Source organism: Heteronotia binoei, chromosome 2 (genome assembly GCF_032191835.1).
Source record: "Heteronotia binoei isolate CCM8104 ecotype False Entrance Well chromosome 2, APGP_CSIRO_Hbin_v1, whole genome shotgun sequence".
NCBI lineage: Eukaryota > Metazoa > Chordata > Lepidosauria > Squamata > Gekkonidae > Heteronotia > Heteronotia binoei.
Genome location: NC_083224.1, coordinates 90879842 through 90906641, shown reverse-complemented (window position 1 = coordinate 90906641; position 26800 = coordinate 90879842). Strand labels below are relative to the sequence as shown.

The 26800-nt window shown below is 41.8% G+C and overlaps 1 protein-coding gene across 1 annotated transcript; it reads left to right on the top strand.

Moving 5' to 3' along the window:
* Nucleotides 1-3944: 3944 nt before the first annotated feature.
* PSMA5 (proteasome 20S subunit alpha 5) lies at nucleotides 3945-26744 on the top strand. Its single transcript, XM_060231590.1, has 9 exons — nucleotides 3945-4188; nucleotides 6451-6517; nucleotides 11315-11441; nucleotides 12739-12806; nucleotides 16837-16944; nucleotides 17041-17099; nucleotides 21611-21713; nucleotides 23119-23205; nucleotides 26466-26744. The coding sequence occupies exons 1-9, from the start codon at nucleotides 4160-4162 to the stop codon at nucleotides 26541-26543; spliced, it is 726 nt and encodes a 241-aa protein (XP_060087573.1). The 5' UTR covers nucleotides 3945-4159; the 3' UTR covers nucleotides 26544-26744.
* The last annotated feature ends 56 nt before the right edge of the window (nucleotides 26745-26800 follow it).

Genomic DNA, 26800 nt, shown 5'->3' with positions numbered 1-26800 from the left:
GCTACTCAGTACAGCAGCTACTGAGTAGGTGACTTGTGAGTACATTGTAGATCTGAGCTTGTCTCAAGATGGCATTAGTCAAAGGTGAGAAGGAAAAATCTGCCTGTGGTAAATGGGGTTACGGTTTCCCTTTCTGACTAGGTTAAGGACCTTGGAGCATAGGATTGCCTTATTCCTCCAGCACTTAGTGACCAATCCTAAGCAGGCATATTTGGAAATAACACTTATGCTATTCAAAGGGACTTTCTGCCAGGAAAGTGCTCTTGGGACGCCAGCCTCTGTCTCCTGCCATGCTGATCCAGGTTTCTTTAGCTTCCAGCTACAGCAATGTGATCTATATTGGGCTACCCTTGAAGATGATTCAGAAGCTTCAACTGGTATACAACGCAGCTGCTTTTTTCGTTTGAATGCTGAGAGGCGTGCATGTAATCAGTGCCAGTTACATTACCCATCTGATTCCCATTTCAAGATGCTAATTGAAACCTTGAAATCCCTGAATAATCTGGGACCCTCATATCTGAAGAACTACCTCTCCCTATACGAGCCCTTAATTCAGTGAAGATCTGGCCAACAGGTCACTATCAAGTACTTGACTGTCAATTTTGGAAACTGTACTTTCTAAATTGATTAGTGAGTGGGCAAGTTGACATAATCAGAAATAAAATAATGTGGCATTAGAGACTAGGGGACTTTTGGTTCAAACTGTGAGAATGAACACATAAAGGTAAAAGTCCATTTCTGAGTTATCATGAGCAGGGTGATGTGTTATGGTAGTGTGTTGTGCACTCTGTCTTTCCTGATTGATGTAAACTTCTTCGAGAGATTATTAGTAGGCAAGTTGGGCTATAAATATAACAAACAATGCACATGGTGAAATATACGATTTTAGCAGTGCATGGAACATAATGTGCAGAGTGATCTGAAGGATATTTATTCAGAAGTAAGTCCCACTGAGTTCAACGGAGCTTACTGAGATTTAAATATATTGGTTTTATTTGGTTAAAAGAAAAAAGCGGCTTCTGAATAACAATACCAACAGGATATTGACAGATATTGTCATAATATTGACCCTTTCCTACATCATCTCTTGTTGAGCCACTAGCATCAATTCTCTGGCTGCTGCACCATCCCAGCAGCTGGTCAGAGGAAAGAAGTGCAGATACTTTAGCTCTACAACAAATTGCATCTGGAAAAGTATCTTTATTGTGTCAGGTTTATTGGTTTTATTTAATTTATTTGTACTCCACATTTCTCCCCAATGGGGACTGAAGGTGGCTTACACAGCATTCTCCTCTCCTCCATTTTATCCTCACATAACCTTGCGAGGTAGGTTAGGCTGAGACAATATGACTGGTCCAAGTCACTTACCAAGCTTCCATGGTACAAGTGGTAATTTGAACCTGCGGCTCCTAGTCCATCCCTCTCAACTACTACACCACACTGGCTATTGACCTAGAGATTCAAATTGTATACTTTCCTCCACCATATTTAGCCTTCTTCATTTTGCCAGCTCTCCTTTTTGAGCATGCTATTAAAACTTTAGGAACACTCTGTGGAACTCTAGAGCATGACAGTCAAACATCAGACCTAGCGGGATCCCTGTTCTGCCTACAGTACCCCTGCCCTGTTCCATACAAAGTACTGAATAATCTTCTGGGTTTAGAAGAAATGTGGTTAGCTGGACTGATTTAACAATGCTGCTAGTACGTCCCTCAACACAGCTCTCTGCCCTTTTCATTATATATTTCTTTTGAGATTTTAAGCATCGGATTCCTTATTATCTCCTTATTGCAGGTAGGAGGCTGGAAGAAATGGCTTGCCTAAGAGTATCTCTTAAGTTCATGACAGAGAAGACGGTCAAGGCAGGGACTCCCTGATTCAAAGTTCAGTCTCTTAGCTACTATCCTATGCACCACCAGTAGCTAACAAAACTTGGGTTGCTGGGATGTTGTGAAGAGGGCAGTTTTTTGACATGTATGGGTATTTTGGAAGACAAGCAGTAGCATTTGGGAAGAGGATTTACACAACAGGGAGGTGGCAGCTGCCAAGGGTACTTGGACCTGCTGGGCAGAAGCTGATGACTAGGAATATCAAAGACATTTGGCACCATTATGTGAAAGGATGGCAAACACACAGGGATTGGAGGTGAGAGATAGTTTTAGGAGACAGATACTTGACACATTATTGGCTCTCTCTTCTATCAGACATTGTGATTTTTTTCATCAGGAGATAAGTTAGGACTTTGAGGTTGACACCTCTGCTCATGAACACTTTGCCACACCCTTCCTGATTCCCAAGCATCTGTTCTGCCTTGCTGGTACTCTTATCTTGCTCCCCCTTTACACTATTTTCATTTTTATTGTATAGTGGGTTCTATGCATTGATGAGTCTCCGGAATGGTGATAGCAAGCTCTTTATTAAGCACAGATAGTATCATGCTGCACTACAAGACTGAGCACTGGGCCAATGGGGCCAAACTTATATACATCTCTGGGTTCCTGCGCAAGCATGTTATTGGGTCATTCAAACCAGCGGGGGCTTGTGATTGGTCCAGGGCGGCAGAGATTAGGATCCTGCAGCCCATTGTCCCCAAGTTCAGTCCATATGGCTCCAATGAGCCAGGCAGGAACGCCAAAGTCTTCCCTTGAGTCCACATACATAACATCCCTCCCTCCTTAGTCCGCAGCCCCCTAGGATACATAGTCCTTTAGGTTTGCCGGTTTGCGGTGCTCCTGCATCAACCGCCTGAGCGCGGGAGTGGGCGGTGGAGTGGTCACAGCAGTAGGTGTGGCGGCCTTAGGGGCCAGCGCTGCTGGGATCTCGGCCGGCTGGTCCTGGTCCCCAGAGGTTCCTGGCGCCAACAGTGGTTCTGGCTCCACCAGGATCTTGGGTGCCAGCAGGGGTGTGACTGTTGGTCTCTCAGCTTCTGTTGGCTCAGAGTCAGTCATATCTGGCCGTCAGATCCTCTGTGCTCTCTCCTTCGACCCCTGTCGCCTCCCATGACTGTAATTGGTCTATGTGCTGCCTCATCATGAGGACAAGAAAGATCCCCTGTGCAAGCACCAGTCATTTCCGACTCTGGGGTGACGTTGCTTTCACAACATTTTCATGGCAGACTTTTTACGGGGTGGTTTGGCATTGCCTTTCCCAGTCATCTACACTTCCCCCCCAACAAGCTGGGTACTCATTTTGCTGACCTCAGAAGGATGGAAGGCTGAGTCAACCTCCAACCGGCTACCTGAAAACCCAGCTTCTGACGGGGATCAAACTCAGGTCGTGAGCAGAGTTTAGGACTACAGTACTGCAGCTTTATCACTCTGTGCCACGGGGCTCTTTGTACATTGGTTAACATCATGTCTAATACCTTAAGTTTTGTTTCAGGTTTCTGTAACCCTAATTGTATTTACATTGCTTACGTCTCATCCGACTGACTGCATCGACAATAAAGTAAATAAACCCACTAAAGCTAGGATGAATGAGCATGAGCTTTTGGTCTTTCTTACGCCTCATAGCTCAGTAATGGCGTGCCTGAATTAGAGCACATGAATAAAGCTCCAGTTTCAATACTTAGCAGCTCTAGTTTAAAATAAAAAACTTGTGCAGCACGATGGGGGGAGGAGGGGGGGGGGAGAAAACTATGGTACCTGCTGCTAGCTCGTGGGACTATTGAAGGCATCTTCTGATCAGTAGTGCTGGCGAGGTGATTACAAAATTGTACCGTAAAGAAACTAGTAAGAACTATCCTTGACGCACGACACCTAGAGAGCGCACGCATTACTCTGATCCGTCGCAGGTAAACCAGCACGTCACGGTGCCCGTTCACTACCTCCAGTTCTTCGCTTCTTCCTCCACACGGCGGGGCGGGACTATTGTTCATTGTAAGCCCTGGCAACCACCAGCCAATCAGAGGTTGGTATGATTGTTTCCCGGACCAATTGCAAGATGGCATTGTGAAATCCCGCTTCGGAGCCCTATTGGCCAGTGGAACACAGGCTTTGTATTCTACGCATGCGTCATACACCGCGTTGTGTGAAACCGGGTGTTGCGCTGACAGGGCCGAAGCCATCCTTGGCTAGAGTGAGGTTCGAACCCAGACTTTCCGTCCTTGTAGCCCGCGTGCGTTCTGCTGTTTCCCTGCGCTGCAGCACCTGCCGCCAACATGTTCCTCACTCGCTCAGAGTATGACAGGTGAGCGCGGGCAGGGTAAAAGGGTGCACACGGCCTGGGGCTGAGTCACTGCGGGAGGCCTGTCTTGGCCTCCGAGTGCCTGCTGAAGACGGGATGTCCTAAGTTTCTTCCGGGGTCTCCCGAGAGCCGCTTCCTTCCTATCTTCGATCTCCAGCTCGCCGCTGGTTACTCTAGGGGTTCACGGGAGGGTGTGTGGGTATCTTTTGCTCTTCTCTGATCTCTTCCTTCGGACCGTGGGGTTCAACCCGGCCTCTGTTAATACCAGCCTACGTGATGGAAAGAAATGGTGAATGAAAGTGTTTAGGCTTCTGCTGTAATCCTAACATATTACTAACGATTTGTCCTAACGTCAAGTCATGTATTTCGAAGTAGCAGATGTGCTTCGAATGGGGGTGCCCATGTATTTTAAGAAAGTTTATTAGATGCAGACTTGTATTTTATGAAAGTATACTGTATGCAGACTAAGATTGATTTGTGACTGTTATTTCTTATCCCCTCTTATCCCTTGCCCTCAATTTCTAGAAAACTAGAAATTTTAAAAACGGGAGAAAGCGTAATATAGTTTTAGGAGTATCTGAACTATTGTTTAAGCAAGGCCTCATCCAATTTCCTTAGTCATAATGATGGCTCATTCAGCTTTTAGTTTTGTTTTCAGTTATGCTGAACTGGGTGCAGGTTATGAATGGTTTATTGCACTCCGGCAGCTTAGAGTTCAGTATGAAAATCCCAAACTTCTTTGTCTGAAGCTGACTGCTAGACAGCTTTTTTTTTTTCTTCAAGTTTTAGGCAGCTTTTTTGGTGTGTGTTTTTTCCCTGTCGCCTTTTAGAGTGAGAGGGGAACTGCTGTGAGCAAAATTTTTAGACAGTATGGTACATAAATAATTAATAAATAGTTCACATGCAGAAATTCTCCAAATGTGTTTGGCTACTTCAAATAAGCAGAGAGTATTTTGGAGAAGAAAATATGTTAAAAGGAATGGACAGAACCAGTTGCTCCTAGATTTCATTATCAGAAAAGATGTTGGTGTGCTGGCAAAAAAAAGTGGCGTGTGTGTGTGGGGGGGGGGGGCTTAATGCATATCTGGACAAGTACTATTCATTGGACAAGTACTATTCAATTCATTGGTGCTGCTAGCATTTCAGGGGTTTGCCATGGACTTGACTGGTGGCCATATAGGTCTGGGAGATCGTGAGGGGCATAAGGCATGCCTGTTACTTTCTGTTATACTTCTGACCCCAGCAGTGCTGCCAGTGCCTGAGTTGCTTGGGCAGAGATATAGCCCTGGGTGCCAAGCAAAATGGTCCTGTAAATCATTGCTGGAAATCTTGCCAGGAGTTCTCTATCCCTGCTTTATTCAGTGAAAATTGAATGTAGATCTGCAGAGACACGCTGCTCAAGACACATACTTCTGTCAGAACTGAAAACCAGTGACTGTTGTGCAAGCTGTGATGTGGGCAGAAAATGTTCCCAAATAGAAAATGTTACATGCTGTCCAGGCTTCTACATGGTATATTTGCCTTCTTTGTTTGCATTGACAAAACTTGAGCTTGTTTGTGGGAAGGCTGGGATATAATCAAAATAAATAAATATTAAAATTATTTAAATACGAATAGGGTTTGTTTTCTGAAAAATGGTTTTATGTTAGTGCTGATGTGTGTTGAGTAGTACATGTACTTGCGTCTACCATACATATTCTCATTTGTAGAAAGCAAATCTAATGGAAGCTTTTACCTCTCACTAGATTTGGCATAATTATTTTCTGTAAGCAAGACTCTGATATTATCTACTACTTTTTGGCACTTTCTAAGGCTGTAATTGTATTGATACTTATTTTTCAGTAAGCGGGTAAGTGAGGCTGTGTTGTTTTTTGTTGTATTCACTTATATCCCACACCTACATCAAAGATGACTCAAACAGTATATTTATCTCAGCATAAACATGAAAATATACGAAGTCATAGTACTTTGAAAGCCTGGAAAAACATGTCTCTAGCTGGAATAAAAAATTTGGGACACATTGCTAGTCAGATGTCTCCAGGAACAGGAACACCTTCCCATAACTGAGGAGGGTGTTGGATAGGGTTTATGATGATAAACATATTAATCAAACACATTCCTATGGGAGGAAGTGATTCTTTAACGCCCTGCACAATCTGGGATAAGGATATTTGAAAATCATTAGCAGTGCTTTGAATTGAACTTGGAGGAAAACAAATAACCATCTTCTTGTTGTAAGCTTGACTTTTTTTCTTTTAATTATAGGGGTGTGAATACCTTTTCTCCCGAGGGAAGATTATTCCAAGTGGAGTATGCCATTGAAGCTATAAAGGTACTACAAGCATCTGAAATTATCTTGTAAACATAGCACTCAACCTGTTGCACTCAGGTGCCTATCAAGGCTAGAATGGGTAACAGGGGGTTCAGACTGAAAAGTATGTGTAATGTTATAAAAAGAATTCCTGAAGCTAAGTTTGGATTAAGGCAGTTGGTAAGATCTGTGAATAGCAGCAAATTAGCATACAAATAACAAAGTTGTTAAACAGATAATACTAGGATAGATTCAAATGTGTAGCTGTGTTGGTCTGAAACAACAGAACAAAATTTGAATCCAGTGGCACCTTTAAGACCAACAAAGTTTAATTCTGGGTATAAGCAAGAACAGAATGACTTAGTATATGTAGGTGGACACTTCTTCAGATACAAGCATTACATATAATTAGCAGCTAACACCCCTCCCCCCACACTGTCTCACTTTCTATACGTACTGTATGAGAAAGTCTGTTTTAATGTATCTGTTAGCAAATATGTTTGCTAACACTTTTATTTGTATGCTAATTTGCTGCTATTCACAGGTATTACCAACTACTTTAATCCAATCTTAGCTGTATTTATTGCTCATTTATGCTTCTTGACTAACTAGCCCTTTCCAGCAAATACTACCCCCCCCCCCCCCGTACGTAAGGCTCGAGAAAGTCTGTTTCAGAAAGTCTGGAAAATGCACACAAAAGCTTATACCCAGAATTAAACTTTGTTGGTCTTAATAGTGCCACTAGACTCAAACTTTGTTCTGTTGCTTCAGATCAACATGGTTACCCCACCTGAATGCTATCAAAAGCATACTGTTTATTTGGAGTACAGATGCTAAGATGGCCTTAATCAGGTAGCTAGTTAGTCATATGTTTACCGCTGACAATTCTAGCCAGTGACATTTGTCTCTTACTTAGATAAAAGGTAAAGGTTGTCCCCTGTGCAAGCACTAGTTGTTTCCGACTCTTGGGTGATGTTGCTTTCCCAGCGTTTTCACAGCAGACTTTTTACGGGGTGGTTTGCCATTGCCTTCTCCAGTCATCTACACTCCCCCCCCCCCCGCAAGCTGGATACTCATTTTACCGACCTCAGAAGGATGGAAGGCTGAGCCAACCTGTAGCCAGCTACTTGAACCCAGCTTCTGCCGGGATCGAACTCAAGTCGGGAGCAGAGCTTAAGACTGCAGTACTGCAACTTTACCACTCTGCACCAAGGGGCTCTTAGTCTCTTACTTAACGTCTTTCCAATTGGAAGGAGGCAGCCATTAGCAGAAGCCCTGCTATGCTGTTTTTTTTCCTGATGTGGGATGGGGTGGGTGGGAATAAGCATTTCTCACTCCTGCTCTTGCTAACTGATGACATTGTAATAAATTTTTTTTACAAGGTAAGCTTCCCCCAGGTAGTCTTAGCTTCACAGAATATCTTATTCTGGTCATTTGGCACTATCTTAGTCTTTAATTGACCAACTAGCTGGCCTATCCTCATTTATTTATTAAGATATTAGGTACAAGATCACAAGCTGATTGGATTGTCATTTTTCTTATTTGAGCCCATTGTGGTGCTCTGATTAGTTGCCTTTTTAAACTATATCCAACTGACATTCTTGTAAAAAATTAAATTAATAACTTAATTATCCAACTGGCATTCTTGTAAAAAGTTAAATTAATAACTTAATTTAATGTCCATCCAAATTTCAGATAACCACATCGATGTACTGTGTTCCTGAAATACTTAGCATGTGGTTGTGTTGTTTTTGTTTCACCATTTTTACTACCGTTTCTATGAAATACCAGCTACTAGATTGTCCTGTCAGCTGAAGAGCAAGTATTATTAGTTTTTTTAAAATGTGGACCTCACATGATGATGATTTATTACACTTAATTTATTACATTTAATTAATTGCTTGGGCCATGTTCTGGTCAATGTACAATATAGTTAAAATACATAAAACTAATAACACATAAATTAGCTAAAATTGTAAAAACTCAGATGGTGTCCTATAGGTTTTCTTTAAATCCTGAACTAAATGAGCATGCTGCTGGGGAGAGAAAGAAACTTACAAAGCATCTTTGGGGGGGGGGGGGTGGTAGGGAAAAAGAGTGACAGGTAGTCACTGTTGGGAATTCACATGATAACTTAGTGGCAGGTGCCCACAATTGTGGGGGTCAGTGAATTTTCTGTTTGTGCTGTGTACTGTTTCTTTTGTGGGGTGGGGATATTACCGAAAAACTGTGTTTCCAGATTCCTGCTTATCCCAGTTTTTAAAAAATACATACGTTTTTAGTTTTCTTGCCCCATGGTCAAGGAAATAGCTTTAAAAGGTTAGCTACCAAAAGCTTTGCTATGCAAGCAGAGGATTCCTGTGGACATAAGAAGAGCCCTGCTGGATCAGGCCAGTGGCCCATCTAATCCATCATCCTGTTTCACAAAGTGGCCAACTAGTCGCTCTGGAGGGCCAAACAAATGGCATAGAGGCTCAGGCCCTCTCCTGCTGCTGTCTCCTAGCAATCAGATTTTTGTTGTCTTCGTAGATGAAGACTTGCTAGTCACCTGAGAATACTTCAAATCCTTAATTGCCTAGAACCAGCTCTACTTCCTCTCTGCAGCGCTATGTACCGGGTAATGGATCAGAGTTGTCCACTGAGATGGTGACAAACAGTATGGACTGTCTGATGAATTAAAAACTAATAAGTCACCAGGTCCGGATGGCATACATCCAAGAGTTCTGAAAGAACTCAAAGTTGAACTTGTGGATCTTCTGACAAAAATATGTAATCTTTCATTGATATCTGCCTCCATTCCTGAGGACTGGAAGGTAGCAAATGTCACCCCCATCTTTAAAAAGGGTTCCAGAGGAGATCCTGGAAATTACTGGCCAGTCAGTCTGACTTCAATACCAGGAAAGTTGGTAGAAACCATTATCAAGGACAGAATGAGTAGGCACATTGATGAACACAAGTTATTGAGGAAGACTCAGCATGGGTTCTGTAAGAGAAGATCTTGCCTCACTAACCTATTACATTTCTTTGAGGGGGTGAACAAACATGTGGACAAAGGAGACCCGATAGATGTTGTTTACCTTGACTTCCAGAAAGCTTTTAATAAAGTTCCTCATCAAAGGCTCCTTAGAAATCTTGAGGGTCATGGAATAAAAGGACAGGTCCCCTTGTGGATCAAAAACTGGCTAATTAATAGGAAGCAGAGAGTGAGTATAAATGGGCAGTCTTCAGAGGACAGTGAGCAGTGGGGTGCCGCAGGGCTCAATACTGGGTCTCATGCTCTTTAACTTGTTCATAAATGATTTGGAGTTGAGAGTAAGCAGTGAAGTGACCAAGTTTGCAGATGACACTAAATTGTTCAGGGTGGTGAGAACCAGAGAGGATTGTGAGGCACTCCAAAGGGATCTGTTGAGGCTGGGTGAGTGGGCGTCAATGTGGCAGATGAGGTTTAATGTGGCCAAGTGCAAAGTAATGCACATTGGGGCCAAGAATCCCAGCTACAAATACAAGTTGATGGGGTGTGAACTGGCAGAGACTGACCAAGAGAGAGATCTTTGGATCATGGTAGATAACTCACTGAAAATGTCAAGGCAGTGTGTGGTTGCAATAAAAAAGGCCAAAAAAGGCTGGGAATTATTAGGAAGGGAATTGAAAACAAATCAGCCAGTATCATAATGCCCCTGTATAAATCGATGGTGTGGTCTCATTTGGAATACTGTGTACAATTTTGGTCACCACACCTCAAAAAGAATATTATAGCACTGGAAAAAGTCCAGAAAAGGGCAACTAGAATGATTAAAGGTTTGGAACACTTTCCCTATGAAGAAAGGTTAAAACGCTTGGGGGTCTTTAGCTTGGAGAAACGTCGACTGCGGGGTGACATGATAGAAGTTTACAAGATTATGCATGGGATGGAGAAAGTAGAGAAAAAAGTCCTTTTCTCCCTTTCAAACAATACAAGAACTCGTGGGCATTCAATGAAATTGCTGAGCAGTCGGGTTAGAATGGATAAAAGGAAGTACTTCTTCACCCAAAGGGTGATTAACATGTGGAATTCACTGCCACAGGAGGTGGTGGCAGCTAAAATCATAGACAGCTTCAAGAGGGGATTGGATAAAAATATGGAGCAGAGGTCCATCAGTGGCTATTAGCCACAGTATATTATTGGAACTGTCTGGGGCAGTGATGCTCTGTATTCTTGGTGCTTGGGGGTCGGGCAAAGTGGAAGGGCTTCTAGACCCACTTGTGAACCTTCTGATGGCACTTGGGTTTGGGTTTTTTTGGCCAGTGTGTGACACTGGGTGTTGGACTGGATGGGCCATTGGCCTGATCCAACATGGCTTCTCTTATGTCCAGCAGTCTGTGTCAAACCATGGCCAAAAGCCAGGTGCCATCAAGAGGTCCATCAGACTCCAGAAGCCCTCCCACTGTGACCCCCCCCCCCAAAAGCACCAAGAATACAAAGCAGCACTGCCCCAGAGGTAGTGTTCCATCTATACCTTGTGGCTAATAACCAGTGATGGACTTCTGCTCCATATGTTTACCTAATCCCGTCTTGAAGTTATCTTTGCTCATAGATACAAATACAGAAGCATAAGTGAATCAAAGTAGTACTGCATAAAAATACCCTTCCAGATAGCATAAATATTCTGTTTAGTTATAAATATTTTTGTTGAGTATGTTAGTAGGTAATTTGCTCATAACTATATGAAGTACCAGTGAGCGTGCTCTAATATGATGTAGGTCTAAATAATTCTTTCCACATACAAATTCTGTGAAACATTTGGCATTGGTGATGCTTTCTTTTCTTTTTTTTTAAAGCTTGGTTCCACAGCAATTGGAATTCAGACATCAGAAGGGGTTTGCTTGGCTGTGGAGAAGAGGATCACCTCCCCACTTATGGAACCCAGCAGTATTGAGAAAATTGTAGAAATAGATTCTCACATAGGTAAAAACAATGACAGTTTATTCATTCCTGCAGTAAAGCCTGTTGTGTACTTGCAGCATATGTAAGAATAAAAACCTTGCTCTGCAGGACATTTAATGAGAAATGCATTCTGAAATATGGTCTACAAAACTGTGTGCAGATTATATTCAGTGGGGAGTTAATATTCATTAGCAGTGGTCATTGGTGTTCCAGGCTCTAGGCCAGCAGGACATAGTTGCAGGAGTAGGAAGCGGCAGCTGTAGCTTGCTTTTGTTTGACCTCACTAATGAAAGTTTGTCCCCAAATTTAGAACTTGGAGGGCAGGGAATTGCAATATAAACGCTTGATCCCCAGCCAGTTTCTATCATGGAAGCTTACTGATTGGCCCACTAATGTTAGCCTGTCCTCTTTGCTCAAGACATTTTCTTGCACACAAGTATGGCACACATACCCAGTGAACACTGCCAATTAAAGTAGTCTGTCTGATGTAAACTGAAGTTTGCTCCTGGGGATACTTTTATCTTACTTAAGGGCAAGTATTTGTGTGTGTGTGAATAAACATTTTATCGATTTTATTTTTTTAAAAAACTATACGCCAACAGAAACCAGATTTTAAATAGTATAGCATAACAACATCAACAATTGAAACCAAATATGAAAAAACAATAGTATGTAAAATTGCATAGCAAAAATAGAGGATACCAATTTCATAACAAAGGGCAAGTATTTATTTTTATCACCCCTTAAATGTAGAAGACACTTGTAAGGATTTTCTGATTTCCTAATCAACTCTTTAAGCATATACCATGGATGTTTTCATGTTTATCTAAGTAATGACCCAAAATGACTTTGTGTCTAGTTTTGTGGCCATTTAAGTTTTAGAGCTCCTCCTTGACTCTTTAAAATAGATCTTCAAAATGCTCTCTAGATATAAATGAGAATCTCAGTTTTATACCAGCTGCAGACAGGACATTGGGAGCTCCTCTGTAGAGTCTGATTTGCTGACTCAATATTTCCTCCATGTTTCTGGCCATATTAAAGCTTTTGTCTGGAGATGGAGTTATAAAGAAGCTTGTTTAGTTGATGCTTTATTCTGAATGATAACCCATAGCATCTGTACTAGTAAAGTCTAGCTTTTATTAGGACATTAGAAAATGTTTGAACTGTGTTATCTTCTTTTGGCTCCCAGAAGTTTAGGCATAACTTGTTGGTGAGTGGCTGCATATTTTGTGGGGAGTGGAAATTAACTCGTTGGAAAGTGTATTGGACTGAAATCTGCTTGAGAAATAATTCTTGTTATGTCTTCATCTTTATCCAGGTTGTGCAATGAGCGGTTTAATAGCTGATGCAAAGACATTAATTGACAAAGCAAGAGTTGAGACACAGGTAACACATTCTTTTCTGAATTTCTTCTCCTTGCCCTTTTCTTAGCATCTTTCTTGTACTAGACCAGGGTGGGGAACGTCCAGCCCAAGGGCCATTTATGGCCCTCAAGATTACTTGGTCTGGCTCTTGGGGATTGCTGGGCCAGGCCAAACCATATGGCGGCCTCCCTGGGCCCCAGCTGGCTGGCGAGGATTATGGGGCTCAGTTGCACTGTGCAGTGGCCTCCCCAGGGCCTGGCTGGCAAACAGGAATCACAGAGCTCAGCTGCACTGTGCAGTGGCCTCCCTGGGGCCTAGCTGGCTGGCCAGGATCGCTACACAGCCTGGAAAAGTCACTGTCACAGCTCAGGCAAGTTTTCCCCTCATTTCTTTATTTCCCTTTCTATTTCTTCCGCCCCATTTCTTTGTTTCTCTTAATTCTCCTTTCTTCTCTTTCTTTCTTTCCCTTTCTTTCCATTTCTTCCTCCCTTTCTTTATTTTCCTTTATTATCCTTTCTTCCCCCATTTCTTTATTTCCTTTTATTCCCTTTTCTTTCCCCCATTTATTTCCCTTTTCCCCTCCCTCGCTACTCTGTCTCCAGTTCAATTTGCACTTGATTATCCCAGGTGTGGCCTAATATGCTAATGAATGTGTGACCTAATATGCTAATACTTGGGATGTGGTCTAATATGCTAATGAGTTCCTGTAGTGCTTTTTCTACAAAAAAAGCACTGGACCTAGGCATTTGCCTAGGGTGGTAGGCTGTGTGTGTGTGTCAAATTAGGGTCTCCCCACATGACTTCAAATAAAAAAAACAATTATTTGCACTAAGCTTGCCAGCCTGAATTGTTCTCCCTCAGCAGAGCACTGTTTTTTAAGCTGATAATTTTGTATGGCCCGCAAATGATGTTATAAATATCCAAATGGCTCTTGACAGAAAAAAGGTTCTGCACCCCTGTATTAGACAAAAATGGTAGCAGAACTGCAGAGAGCTGTTTGAAGTTTTTTCCTTGATTAAAGATCCTGCATATTCCATAGAAATAATATACAGTATGTCACAGAAGTGAGTACACCCCTCACATTTTGTAAATATTTAAGTATATCTTTTCATGTGACAACACTGAAGAAATGACACTTGGCTACAATGTAAAATAGTGAGTTTACAGCTTGTATAACAGTGTAAATGTGCTGTCACCTCAAAATGACGCAACACACAGCCATTAATGTCTAAACTGCTGGCAACAAAAGTGAGTACACCCCTAAGTAGCCGTTTTCCCTCCCTGGTGTCATGTGACTCGTTAGTGGTACAAGGTATCAGGTGTGAAGGGGGAGCAGGTTATCGCTCTCACTCCCTCATACTGGTCACTGAAAGTTCCACATGGCACCTCATGGCAATGAACTCTCTGAGGATCTGAAAAAATGAATTGTTGCTCTACATAAAGATGGCCTAGGCTATAAGAAGATTGCCAAGACCCTGAAACTGAGCTGCAGCACGGTTGCCAAGACCATACAGCGGTTTAAGAGGACAGGCTCCACTCAGAACAGACCTCGCCATGGTTGACCAAAGAAGTTGAGTGCCTGTTCTCAGCGTCATATCCAGACGTATGGAAAATAGACGTATGAGCGCTGCCAGCGTTGCTACAGAGGTTGAAGGGGTGGGGGGGTCAGCCTGTCAGTGACCATAAGCCACACACTACATCAAATTAGTCTGCAGGGCTGTCATCCCAGAAGGAAGCCTTTTCTAAAGATGATGCACAAGACAGCCTGCAAATGGTTTGCTGCAGACAAGCAGACTAAGGACATGGATTTCTGGAACCATGTCCTGTGGTCCAATGAGACCAAGATGAATTTATTTGATTCAGATGGTGTCAAGCGTGTGTGGCGGCAACCAGGTGAGGAGTACAAAGACAAGTGTGTCTTGCCTACAGTCAAGCATGGTGGTGGGTATGTCATGGTCTGGGGCTGCATGAGTGCTGCCGGCACTGGGGAGCTACAGTTCATTGAGGGAACCATGAATGCCAACATGCACTGTGACATACTGAAGCAGAGCATGATCCCCTCCCTTTAGAGATTGGGCCTCAGGGCAGTATTCCAACATGATAACGACCCCAAACACACCTCCAAAACGACCACTGCCTTGCTAAAGAAACTGAGGGTAAAGGTGATGGACTGGCCAAGCATGTCTCCAGACCTAAACCCTATTGAGCATCTGTGGGGCATCCTGAAATGGAAGGTGGAGGTGTGCAAGGTCTCTAACATCCACCAGCTACGTGACATCGTTATGGAGGAGTGGAAGAGGACTCCAGTGGCAACCTGTGAAGCTCTGGTGAACTCTATGCCCAAGAGGGTTAAGGCAGTGCTGGAAAATAATGGTGGCCACACAAAAGATTGACTCTTTGGGCCCCATTTGGACCTTATCACTTTGGGGTGTACTCACTTTTGTTGCCAGCAGTTTAGACATTAATGGCTGTGTGTTGCGTAATTTTGAGAGGACAGCACATTTACACTGTTGTACAAGCTGTAGACTCACTACTTTACATTGTAGCCAAGTGTCATTTCTTCAGTGTTGTCACATGAAAAGATATATTTAAATATTTACAAAATGTGAGGGGGTGTACTCACTTCTGTGACATACTGTATGTGAGGCAAGGAAGTGCTCCTTCCATCTTCACTCTGCTTCCTTTGAACATGACTGGGAAACTGAAGACTTCCTGGAACCAACCTTGTGTTTTTATAGCTTTGACTTAATCATATCTCAAAGCAAGTTTAGTGTTGTGGTTAAGTGTGTGGACTCTTATCTGGGAGAACCAGGTTTGATTCCCCACTCCTCCACTTGCAGCTGCTGGAATGGCCTTGGGTCAGCCATAGCTCTCACAAATCGTTCTTGAAAGGGCAGCTTCTGTGAGAGCTCTCTCAGCCCCACCTACCTCACAGGGTGTCTGTTGTGGGGGAAGAAGATAAAGGAGATTGTAAGCCGCTCTGAGACTCTGAATAAGAGAGAATGGCAGGGTATAAATCTACAGTCTTCTTCCTCTTCCTCCTCCTCTCCTTCCTTTTCCTCCTCTTCTTCCTTCTGTATTTCCTTAGGGAAACACTGAAGAGGCGCTATATTACAGATGTTGGAAATGTTACTATGAAGCAGCCAAATATGCATTCTGAGAGATGTCAGATTAATAGATGATTTAATATAAATATTGTAAAACAAGCACACACCTTCCCATAATCTTTTATTTGTAACTTCAGGTCGCAGCTCACTACATGAGTATGTCTGAATGATATAGAACCCCTTGGCTGGAACATTCTTTTGTCTGAACTCATTCCTTGGAAGCTTTTAAAGATCAAGCAGTCCTTTTAGTGCCTTCCTAGCCTTCTGAGCTATTTTTCTGTGTGCAGCTGGGGTAATTGTAAACTTATGCATAGGACCCATTTAATTTGCTACTGCCTATGTGGCACGGTCATTAAAGACTCTATGTGAGAGCCACTGAAGGAAAAACAGTTTCCATGTGGTTAGGATGACATTTTTAAAGGGGAATGATATAGAATATTGGTTTAAATGGCTGGTGTAGGTAATATAGGTATTTAGGGGGAATAGTTAACTAATGCACCTTGGTTTATCTACCCCCTGCCTAGATTCCTGTTCTGATACCACATTGGAAGCTATATAAATGTCTTCCATGGTGCTTCCTGTTTGCTGCTAGGAGGGGAACCAGGGAGAGAATTTTCACACAGTGACAAGCTGTGGGAAGAGAAAATATTCCCTGTTCTAGCTTTTCAGATAGGGTGGAGCTGATAAGGTCATGATCGGGAATTATCCAGTTCCCAAGATGAAGGATTTTGCAGTTTCTTTACTTAAATGTAAACATTTAACAATGCAGTTGCATGAATTTACTCAGAGATAAAATCCATTGAATTCAATTAGACCTACTCTCAAAGACTCATGGAATTGCTGCCTGTCATTAGAACTTTGCTTTGATTTTGTGTGTTGTGGAGGAGTAAAGAGAAACCATACGAAAAAGGATGCGTAAATAAAGTGCTCTCTTTCTTGTCTCAGAATCACTGGTTTACATACAATGAAATCATGACTGTAGAGAGTGTGACACAGGCAGTGTCCAATTTAGCATTACAGTTTGGAGAAGAAGATGCTGATCCTGGTGCTATGGTGAGTAAATGTTTGTGTATGTTGTATGCGGAATATCTGTATTGCATTTGCCTTAACCAGTGACTAAATTCTTGATCCTTTTTGATTTTGTTCCAGTCAAGGCCATTTGGTGTGGCACTACTCTTTGGAGGAGTTGATGAAAAGGGACCTCAGCTGTAAGCATGGCTTTTTCTTCTTCACTCTTGTTCATGTGTGTATTCAGTAGCAGAATGTCTCACCTAAAGGGCCACTACTTGGTCAGAATATGAGACATTCAGAAAATGAATGGATTGCAATGTATTGGGGACACAAGTTGATTCAGTGTCTAAACCTCACAATTACTATAACACAATATGGAAAACTGTTGTCTAGTATAGAAATTAGCAAAGGTAATATGGTGAAGGCAACACCTGCTTACCTGTGTGTCATTGCTTAGTTCCTGTGCAGCCTTATGCTCCTGATGCCTTATGATGGGATCTTAACTGATAGCATAGTATGATGGTTTTGATTTATACAGATGTCTCTACTATGAGCTGCTGCCTGCTTCTGCAGTTTCCTCTCCCCCCCAACACATACACAGCAGTTTTGCTTGTCTATGTTGTTTCATGCCCTGAGCTGGATGGCCTAGGCTAATCCAGTCTTGTCAGATCTCAGAAGCTAAGCAGGCCCAGTCCTGAATTGTACTTGGACGGGAGACCACCAAGGAAGTCCAGGGTTGCTACTCAGGCAGGCAGTGGCAAACCACCTCTGAACATCTGTTGCCTTGAAAACCCTATGGGATCATCATAAGTCGGCTATTGCTTGATGGTGCTTTCCACCATTATGTTGTTTCATAGACCTGAGTTCTCAGAACTGCCTGGGTGGCGTACTGTTTTACAGAATATGACTTACAAAAATCCTGAATGATTGAAGTTCAGAGTGAAAGGTGGAAGAGTGAAAACATTCCTCAGCTTTTTTCAAAGGATCAGAAGAGCCACCAGTAACATAATATGTGTAGTCTGCTGTGGCATTCCTTAGGTGGGGTTGAGGGAGCATTTGTAATTAGAAGCTCTGTGTGCTTGAAAGATCCAAGATCTCTTTAAAGGAATAAGTCTTCCCAAATTTGTCAAGAGAGACTGCTCAGCTTTAAAGCTGTGTGAAAAGTTAATCTTTGTTTTATTTCCCTTCACGTGGAGCATTATTGGCACTGATATATAAACTGTCTTAATTGCACTTTAAATGTTGGTAAATTCCCACCAAGGTGATTGCTTTCAGATTTTAAAAAAACTACCCTTATTTGCTCCTGTTGATTATTTTATTGCAGTATCTAAAATATTAGTCTGTAAAAACTTATACCCTTAAAAACAGGCTGTTCTATAGGTGCTGGTAGTGGTGGAAAGTGCTATCAAGTCACAGCTGACTTATGGCAACAGGTGTTCAGAGGTGTTTTGCCATTGCCCGCCTCTGTGTCATGACCAATGTTCCCTCTAAGCTGCAGAGCCTTGTGAGCAAAAACTCTTACTTTTGAGCTACTGGCATTAAAGTTGTGAGCTACTGCATAAATTATTGTGCTCTAGGGCCATTTTTACTGAACAGACAAAAATGTGTGAGCTGGAGATTAAAAATCTGTGAGCTAGCTCACGCTAACTCAACTTAGAGGGAACATGACTCTCATATTCCTTGAAGGTCTTCCCATCCAAATACCAACCAGGGCTGATCTTGCTTAACTTCCAAGATCTGACAAGATACTAGCCTTGGCTGTCCAGGTCAGGTTCTATATCACTTCCAGTGCTTTTTAAAAATAACCCAACTTGTATGCTAACAGTTACAGATCTCCAGAAGCCAATTTGGTGTGTGGATATGTTTGACTGTTGTCCTTTTAAGATCACAACCTGAGCGCTGACATTTTCTAGATACATAGGCTTGGATCAGTATATAATTGATTACATTTTAATCCTGTCCTTCTACCATTTTTTGCTTGCAAAGCTAAAGGGATCCATATGTGAATGTAGAGCACTTCTATTCAAAGTAGTTGATTTCTCCCCCTCCCTCCCAAGTTACAGGATACATGCTATCCCAAAAGTTACCCTGGACCCCTATGGTGTGTTTAAGGGGATGTGAAGGACTACAACAGATTGAGGGAATGGGAGAGTTTTGATGAACATTGTGCAGTTCTTTGGATCAAAGGCATCTATCTAACAGATCTGTATTAAACTGTTAATCTCATAGTTGTTTCTAATGTAATACTGAGTACCATGCAGAACAGATTTTGATTCCAGTGGCACCTTTAAGATCAACAAAAGTTTATTCAATGTATGAGCTTTTGTGTGCTTGCACACTTCAGATACCATGTAGTGCTTGGTTTTCTGTTTGCCATGTGCACACTACTCCTGCCACAAGAGGTCAGGCTTGCAGCCCCCATCTCAATCCTGTACTGAGCATTTGCTTCTCCTAGCTTCTGGCTGCAAGCCAGAGTATTGCATTAATACTAGTGTATTACTGAAGAAATCTACTGTGGACCCAGGAGATCTGAATAACCATCATATATTCTCATAATGTACCATTGCTGAGCAAAGCGATTGAATGAATGGTGGATGGACATCTGTGAGAATTCCTGGAAGAGTAGATTGTTTGACTACTTTCTGGTTTCAGGCCTAGTTATGGGACTGAAACAGTCTTGGTCACCCTTGTAGATGACCTGCAGCAGGAGATGGAAAGAAGGAGTACAGCCCTATTTTGATTCTCTGGAATCTCTTTTAATACTATTAATGATGGTACTTTGAGGCACTATTTCATAGAGAACAGGTCTCATTGGCCAACTAACCATGATGACTTGAGGGGAACCTCCACATTCAGAGGCATCAAGTCTCTGAATCCCAGAGCTAGGAGGAAACATCAGGGGAATACCTCAGCCTCTATGCCATGTTGTTGGGTGTTCAGAAGGACTGGTTTGCCACTGTGTGAGATAGGATGCTGAACTAGGTGGACCATTGGGCTGATCCAGCAGGGCTGTCCTTATGCTCTTATAGAGTGGCTTTAGTCCGGGGTGGGGGGGTGCTGCATTGCTCCTTGGCCTCTGGCTATTGCAAGGTTCTGTCTTGCCCCATATGTGTTTCAACATCTGCATGAAACTGCTGGGTGAGGGTATCTTGAGATTTGTGCTGAATTGTCACCCAGTAGGCAGGTGACGAGCTCTGTCTTGCATTTCCTACAGGTCCCAATGAGGCTGTAGAAACCTGAATCAGTGCTTAAAGGCATTTTTGGAATGGATGGATACTAATAAACTTAAGATTATTCCCAAATCAAAGGTGCTACTGATGAGGTTGAAGGATTGTCTAGGGCTGGGTACTAAAGTGTCTCCTGTTCTAGATGAGGTTGTACTTCCCCTAAAAGAGCAGGTTTGCAGTTTGGGGTCCTGTTGGAAAAGCAGGTTGCAATGGTGGCCAGGAGTACCTTTCACCCGCTTTGCCTAATAAACTGGCTCCAGCCTTTCCTGGGTTAAAAAAAAAATATTGCTGCTGCGGTAAATGCCCTGATAACACCTAGACTGGTTTACTGTAATTATTTGTAGGGCTACTTTGAAGAGCATCTGAAAACTACAGTTGGTGCAGAATGCTATAGCAAGAATGTTGACTGGCGTGGGTCATATCACTCCAGTCTTATTCCATTTATGCTGGCTTTCAGTTTGCTTCTGGGCCTAATAAAAGATGTGATAGACATTTAAAGCCCTAAATGCCTTGAAAACAGCCCTAAATGTCATGAAAATACCTTAAGGACTGCCTGCTTCCATATAAACCTAGCTGACTGTCACAGTAACCTTCAGGGCTTGCGCTTCAGGTACAAATACCAGCTGGAAAATATTGGAACTTTTGTCCTGAAGCAGGAAAGGACTGGTGCTCCAAATTGCAAGTTATTTTGTCTTTATGTATGGCTTGAAGCCATGATACATTGAACTGCAAAGTTAATTCTTGGCTGATGAAGGTTTGGACACCGAAACCAATCCCTCGACTTGATCCTTCTGTTTGGCTTGATCTACAGTGTGACTGAGGAAGACGACTTTTGTACTTGAGACTTTTTACTATATACAGCAAGATGGAACTTGATATGGACGTTCTCTTTAAGTATATTATACTATAAACTGCAGTTATAGTGCCACATGGTTTATTTGTTTGTTTATTACTTCCGTTTTCTATCCCACCCTCTCCACAAGCGGACTCAGGGTTAACAATCAATTTAATTAACAATCAATTTAAAAAAACAATTTAAGGTTACAATTTAAAACAATAAAATAACAATAAAAATACATTTCATGGTGCTGCTCAAAACTTCAATATTTTCACTAGCTATAGTTTCTGAATCTATTATTTACTTATTGTGAAACTATGGCTCTTTATTATTGTAATCCACTGTCATCTGAGGTGACAAAAGGCCTTCTTAATTATGGTACCAAAGCTATGGAATTCCCTTCCCCAGGGATTCTGGAGAGTCTGCCTATGCTTTCAGAATGTATTAGTCCACCTTTCTGTGTTGTTTTCTTCTTACAGTGTGTGAAGGTCTTTTTGTTTCATTTGGCATTAACCCGTCTTCCTGTTTATGTTCTTAATTTTTAAAAGTATTTCACATTAAGGGTCCAGGTTGGGTGGAAAGATGACATAAGTACCTGGCCATAAAATGCTTCCTAATGATTTCCTTCTGGTTTTTTCTGTAGGTTTCACATGGATCCTTCTGGGACATTTGTACAGTGTGATGCAAGAGCAATTGGATCAGCTTCAGAAGGTGCACAAAGCTCCCTGCAGGAAGTTTATCACAAGGTAATAGTGTGAGGTCTGAACAATATGTTTAGGCTAATTTGCTTGTCCCATAAAACAATGCTGTTCCTTGGCAAGAGGATAAAGGGGCAGGGCATTCACTCTGACATTGAATATAACAAGAACTTTTAACAAAAATAATTTTTCAACACTGCAACAACACATCAACGTAATATCAACAATGACAGAGTTAAAATTACTACAGAATTAAAATTACCATTATCTTATATAAATCTAAAACAAGAACTTGTAGTTGATATGATTTCAGCCATTATGTTTGTCTAAGAAATACAGTCAGATAATTTCTCCTGTTGGAGATGAGCATCTTTGGGCACAGCATCATCTACTGCCTTTTAAAATGGATTTCACAAATGAATATGGGATGCCTGTGAAGTATTATAGTTCTAATTACCAGCATACTTGATAGCTTTTTAAGAGAAGAATGTAATTAAATGCTTTTGGATATGCACTTGGATATCTCTTCAGCACGTTAAAGCTTTCATTTAAGTTATCAAGTTTACTTTATGTCTTGAGATTTTTATTGATGCAGAACTTCTCTAAGACAACACTTACTGTGAAAGAAACTACTTGTTAGCATGGTTAAATAACATCTGTTGTCAAGACCCCAGTAACTCAAGTAATGCAAACAGTCCACTTTGATGAATGGCAGTTTTATTAGTCACTGATGCTACTGGTAGCAAAATGAGTTTTGCTAAGACTAGTGAGCTAGGGCAATGGCCCCTTATATATACTTTAGAATAACAGTTACACTTTCAAAGCAAGGTGGGAAGCAAAAGCACGGACATGCATAACCCCTCCCCAGTTGTCCAGTCCCTTTCCCAAACAGCTGCTGCGCTATCTGTGGCCTGGCCTTGAGGTTCTGTCTCTGGCCAGAGGAAAGGAATCTTGTTACTTGTTACAGAGATAAAGGAGCAAAGCATAGCAAAATTAACAATTGGTACTGAAGCATAATTCATGGCAAGGCACTTGACATCTGTGTACATAAGAACTGATTTTAAAGCTACAATATTTACCTGTTTTGTAGATGCTTTTCTGTTATGACCAACAATCTAAAATTAGAAATCCTATCAATAAGATGAGAAAGCATTGGTTTCTGTTTCAACTGTAATGTTGCCTTTGTATCAGTTAGTTTTTTCCTCAATATGGCCAAAGATTTCTGATGCTACCTAGAGGGAGGAATAATTTATTATATCAATTCAGTCTTAACTATGTGAGCAGTGACCCTGTTTAGCTGTTTGTGTGCAGTAAGAATAATCAAATCTGCATGTGTAGCTGCTGCACTCAAATTGCTTGCCACATGGTGTCATCCACCATGCAGATACTTAACACATCTTCCATCATATATGCATCAGCCCTTAACATCTAATTTTTATAATTTTTTAAACAGTCAATGACACTAAAAGAAGCAATCAAATCATCACTTATCATTCTAAAACAAGTTATGGAAGAAAAACTGAATGCAACTAACATTGAGGTATGTATCTACAGATCTTGGAAGGTATTCAGAACATTGATGGCAAATGGAAGGCTTTTGGGATTTTAGACAGCCCTTTAACATCATTTGAAATGACTCCTGACAATAAGTAAAGCAGGCTTGCTTTATAAGGTAGTCCCCTGTGCAACCACTAGTCGTTTATGACTGTGGGGTGACGTCGCATCATGACATTTTCACAGCAGATTTTTTACGGGGTGGTTTGCTATTGCCTTCCCCAGTCATCTACACCTTATCCCCAGCAAGCATGGGTGCTCATTTTACCGACCTCGGAAGGATGGAAGGCTGAGTAAACCTTGAGCCAGCTACTTGAAATCAGCTTCCACTGAGATTGCACTCAGGTCATGAGTAGAGCTTGGGCTGAAGTACTGCAGCATACCACTTTGCAGCACAGGGCTCCTGCTTTATACTGTATGCTAAAGATAAAGTCCCAGATCCTTGATTTTCCATGTAGTCTCTTAAAGTGGCACACAGATAATGGGACTCAAACTTAACATTAAGGAGTTGGTTGATGGCCACTGGGGACAAGAGTTGCATGGGATGCATGCCTGATACCTGTGTATCATGTGCATACGTCATAATTATGTCTGGACTGCTGTTTTTGTGTCCTAATTTATTTACTAGTGGGGCATAATTGTGTACCTGGGTTAAAGATTGTTAAAGAGTGAAGAAGTGGTTAAGAACAAGAGTGAGGGAATGTTTAAGTGGCTTAGTTTGTTTGCTTGTTTTTTATTCCACCCTTCCTCCGAGGCACTCAGGGCAGTATACACATGTACTTCTCCCCTTATTGTATCCTTTAACGACATAACATAGGTTAGGCTGAGATTTGATATTGGCATGTCTCTTTATATGGTGCTTTTTTATGGATGGCATGCTACAGACAAAGTGTGAGGATCTTGTACCTATACCTGATGCTTTGATGGTATTCTTGAGATGGTCCTGGGTCTTGAAGTAAGTATCCTCTTGCTGAACAGCCCTAAATTTACTCTCAACTTTTTAACATGTTGCTCATTGAGAGAGTCCTTGTAATTTGTCACTGCTTGGACTCTCAAATTAATACATATATGACTTGGAGAATGTAACACATTCAATTAATGTCCTTTTAAAAAATAGCATTCTTTCCCTTGTTGTGGGATCCATGAAACACATCCTATTGTTTACTTGTATAATGGACCAGCTATTGGAGTTCCAAAATTTTGGTGCCTCTACTAAGGCCATCTAGCAAAAACCAAATTCCTCATATGTAACATGTTTGTCTGTTACTATAAAGTTTAAAAGGGTGTTTCTCTTGTTCAAGGGTACTTCCCTGGTTTATGACATTGCTGTCAGGACTTTCTGTTATTTCTATAGCATTGATTATAAAAACTTTGCATCCAGAAAAAATGCAGCATATAGTAGGGAGAATTCTCTGCCACTCACAGGTAATGTTCTCTCTAAGCTGTGGTGTCTTGTGAGCAAAAATTCTACTTTGTAAGCTACTAACATTACAGTTATGAATGTGCTATTTGGCTACTACATAATTTAGTTTGCTCTGGGGCCATCCTTCCTAAGCTAAGACAAAAATGTGTGAGTGAAAGGCTAAAAAACTAGAGGGAACACTGCTCATAGGGTCATTTAGGGCATTAAAGGTTAAAACCAGCACTTTGAATCATGCTCAGAAACAACCTAGCTCCCAGTGTAGCTTTTTTCCCAGGAGCTCATATATGCAGTTAGCCTTCATTCTGAACTAACATGTTTCTGTACAGTCTGTGTAGAGTACATTACAGTGGACCAGCCTAGAAGTTACCAAAACATGTTTCACAGTTGTAAGGTTAGTGATTTCTATAAGAAATTATAGCTGCAGATGATCCTCAGTCGAAAAAAGGTACTTTCGGCTTGATGCAATGAAATGGATCCAGTGATCCATCAGCAGAAGGCATTGACTGTTGCGGATGTTCCATGCTTTCCTCTCCCCAACAAGCATTTGCACCATTGGGAAATTTTTCCTGGGGTTGAGACCAGTGTTCCCTCTAAGCTGAGTTTGTGTGATCTAGCTCACAGATTTTTAGCCTCCAGTTCACACATTTTTAAATTAGCTCAGGAAGGATGATCTCAGAGCACACTAATTTATGCAGCAGCTCACAACTTTAATGTCAGTAGCTCACAAAGTAGAGTTTTTGCTCACAAGACTCTGCAGCTTCGAGGGAACATTGTTGAGACTTAGAGGCTGCAGGGAGGAGAGTGAAGGGGGCAAAATTGCCTTTCTGCTAATGATAGAGTGGTTTCTCTTCGCACTGTAGCTCATTAACCTACATGGCACTTCCTCCAGGGAGCTCCAGTGAACATGGAAATCCATTTTCCTAAGGTTGGAAATTTCTGCTGGGAGTGGGAGGTTCTGTGGTCCTTCTGCAAGTGGATCACTGGATTCAACCCCCAAATCTGGGAAGTGCTGGGTCCACCAGCACATACAGACATCTTTTAGGTAGAGCATAACCCATCCAGAACAAGAAAATTGCCAGTTCTGCTAGGTTTACCACTAATGACTTTGTACTGTCTGGATTTAACTTCAGTATTTTCAGCTGACATCCAGTGCATCACTGCCTCTAGACTAAGAAAGTATTTTCGTAAGGTAGCCATGTTGGTTTGCAGTGGACTCTTGAAAGCTTATAGCCCGATTATCTTGTTTGTTTCTGAGGTGCTACTGGACTTGAATCTAGCTGCTTTAAACTAAGAACTTGCAAGTCCCAACTGGTTCCGTGGAAAATCAGCATGCTGGTTGCATGTTATCACAAATCAGAATAAGTGCTTGCAACAGATTTATGTTATCTAAACATTCATAAAACATCTATAACACTTGAACTCTGTCCTGACCTGGATAGCTGAGGCTAGTCTGATATCATCAGATCTTGGAAGCTAATCAGGGTCAGCTGTGATAAGTACTTGGCTGGGCAACTACCAGAGATGTCTAGGGTTGCTAGGGAGAGGGGGGCAATGGCAAACCACCTCTGCATCTCTTGTCTTGAAAACCTTATGGGGTTGCCATAAGATGGCTGAGCATTGATAGCAAACAGAAAAGGCTCTCCTAGCAAAGACTTCTTGGTTCTGATGTAGAATTAGTTTGAAGTCATTTCAGAGAGAGTTGTTTCAGGGACCAGCCCCACTAGCAACATCTGCTCCAAGTGTAGCAATTTGTCTTCTCTTGTCTGAGCTGGCACTTCATTATGTGTATAGGCATATGTAACTTTGTCTTCCTGTCCTTTCAGCTTGCAACAGTGGAGCCTGGGATGAAGTTCCACATGTACACGAAAGAGGAACTTGAAGATGTCATCAAGGATATTTGATGAGGGGGAGAATCTCTCCAACTTTCTCATTCCCTGATCACAGCAAACTGACTCTTCAGTTTTTTCCAGTGCCCGTAACTTTATTTCAGCAGCACGTATGCCTGCTCTTAAACAATGGCTCAAAAGGTTTTTTTACAGTTTCTGTACATAAAAAAGATCTTCAATAAGAGGAAACTAGAATAAATCATTTTGTTACTCTTATCTCAATTTCTTCTATAATAAAGTATGGGATTGGGTGAAATGGTTTGATTTGATGC

Coding starts and splice junctions, on each gene's coding strand:
- PSMA5 (XM_060231590.1), top strand. CDS start 4,160: ATGTTCCTCACTCGCTCAGAGTATGACAG. Junction 11,442..12,738: donor AGAAATAGATTCTCACATAG/GTAAAAACAATG, acceptor ATCTTTATCCAG/GTTGTGCAATGAGCGGTTTA. Junction 17,100..21,610: donor GATGAAAAGGGACCTCAGCT/GTAAGCATGGCT, acceptor TTTTTTCTGTAG/GTTTCACATGGATCCTTCTG.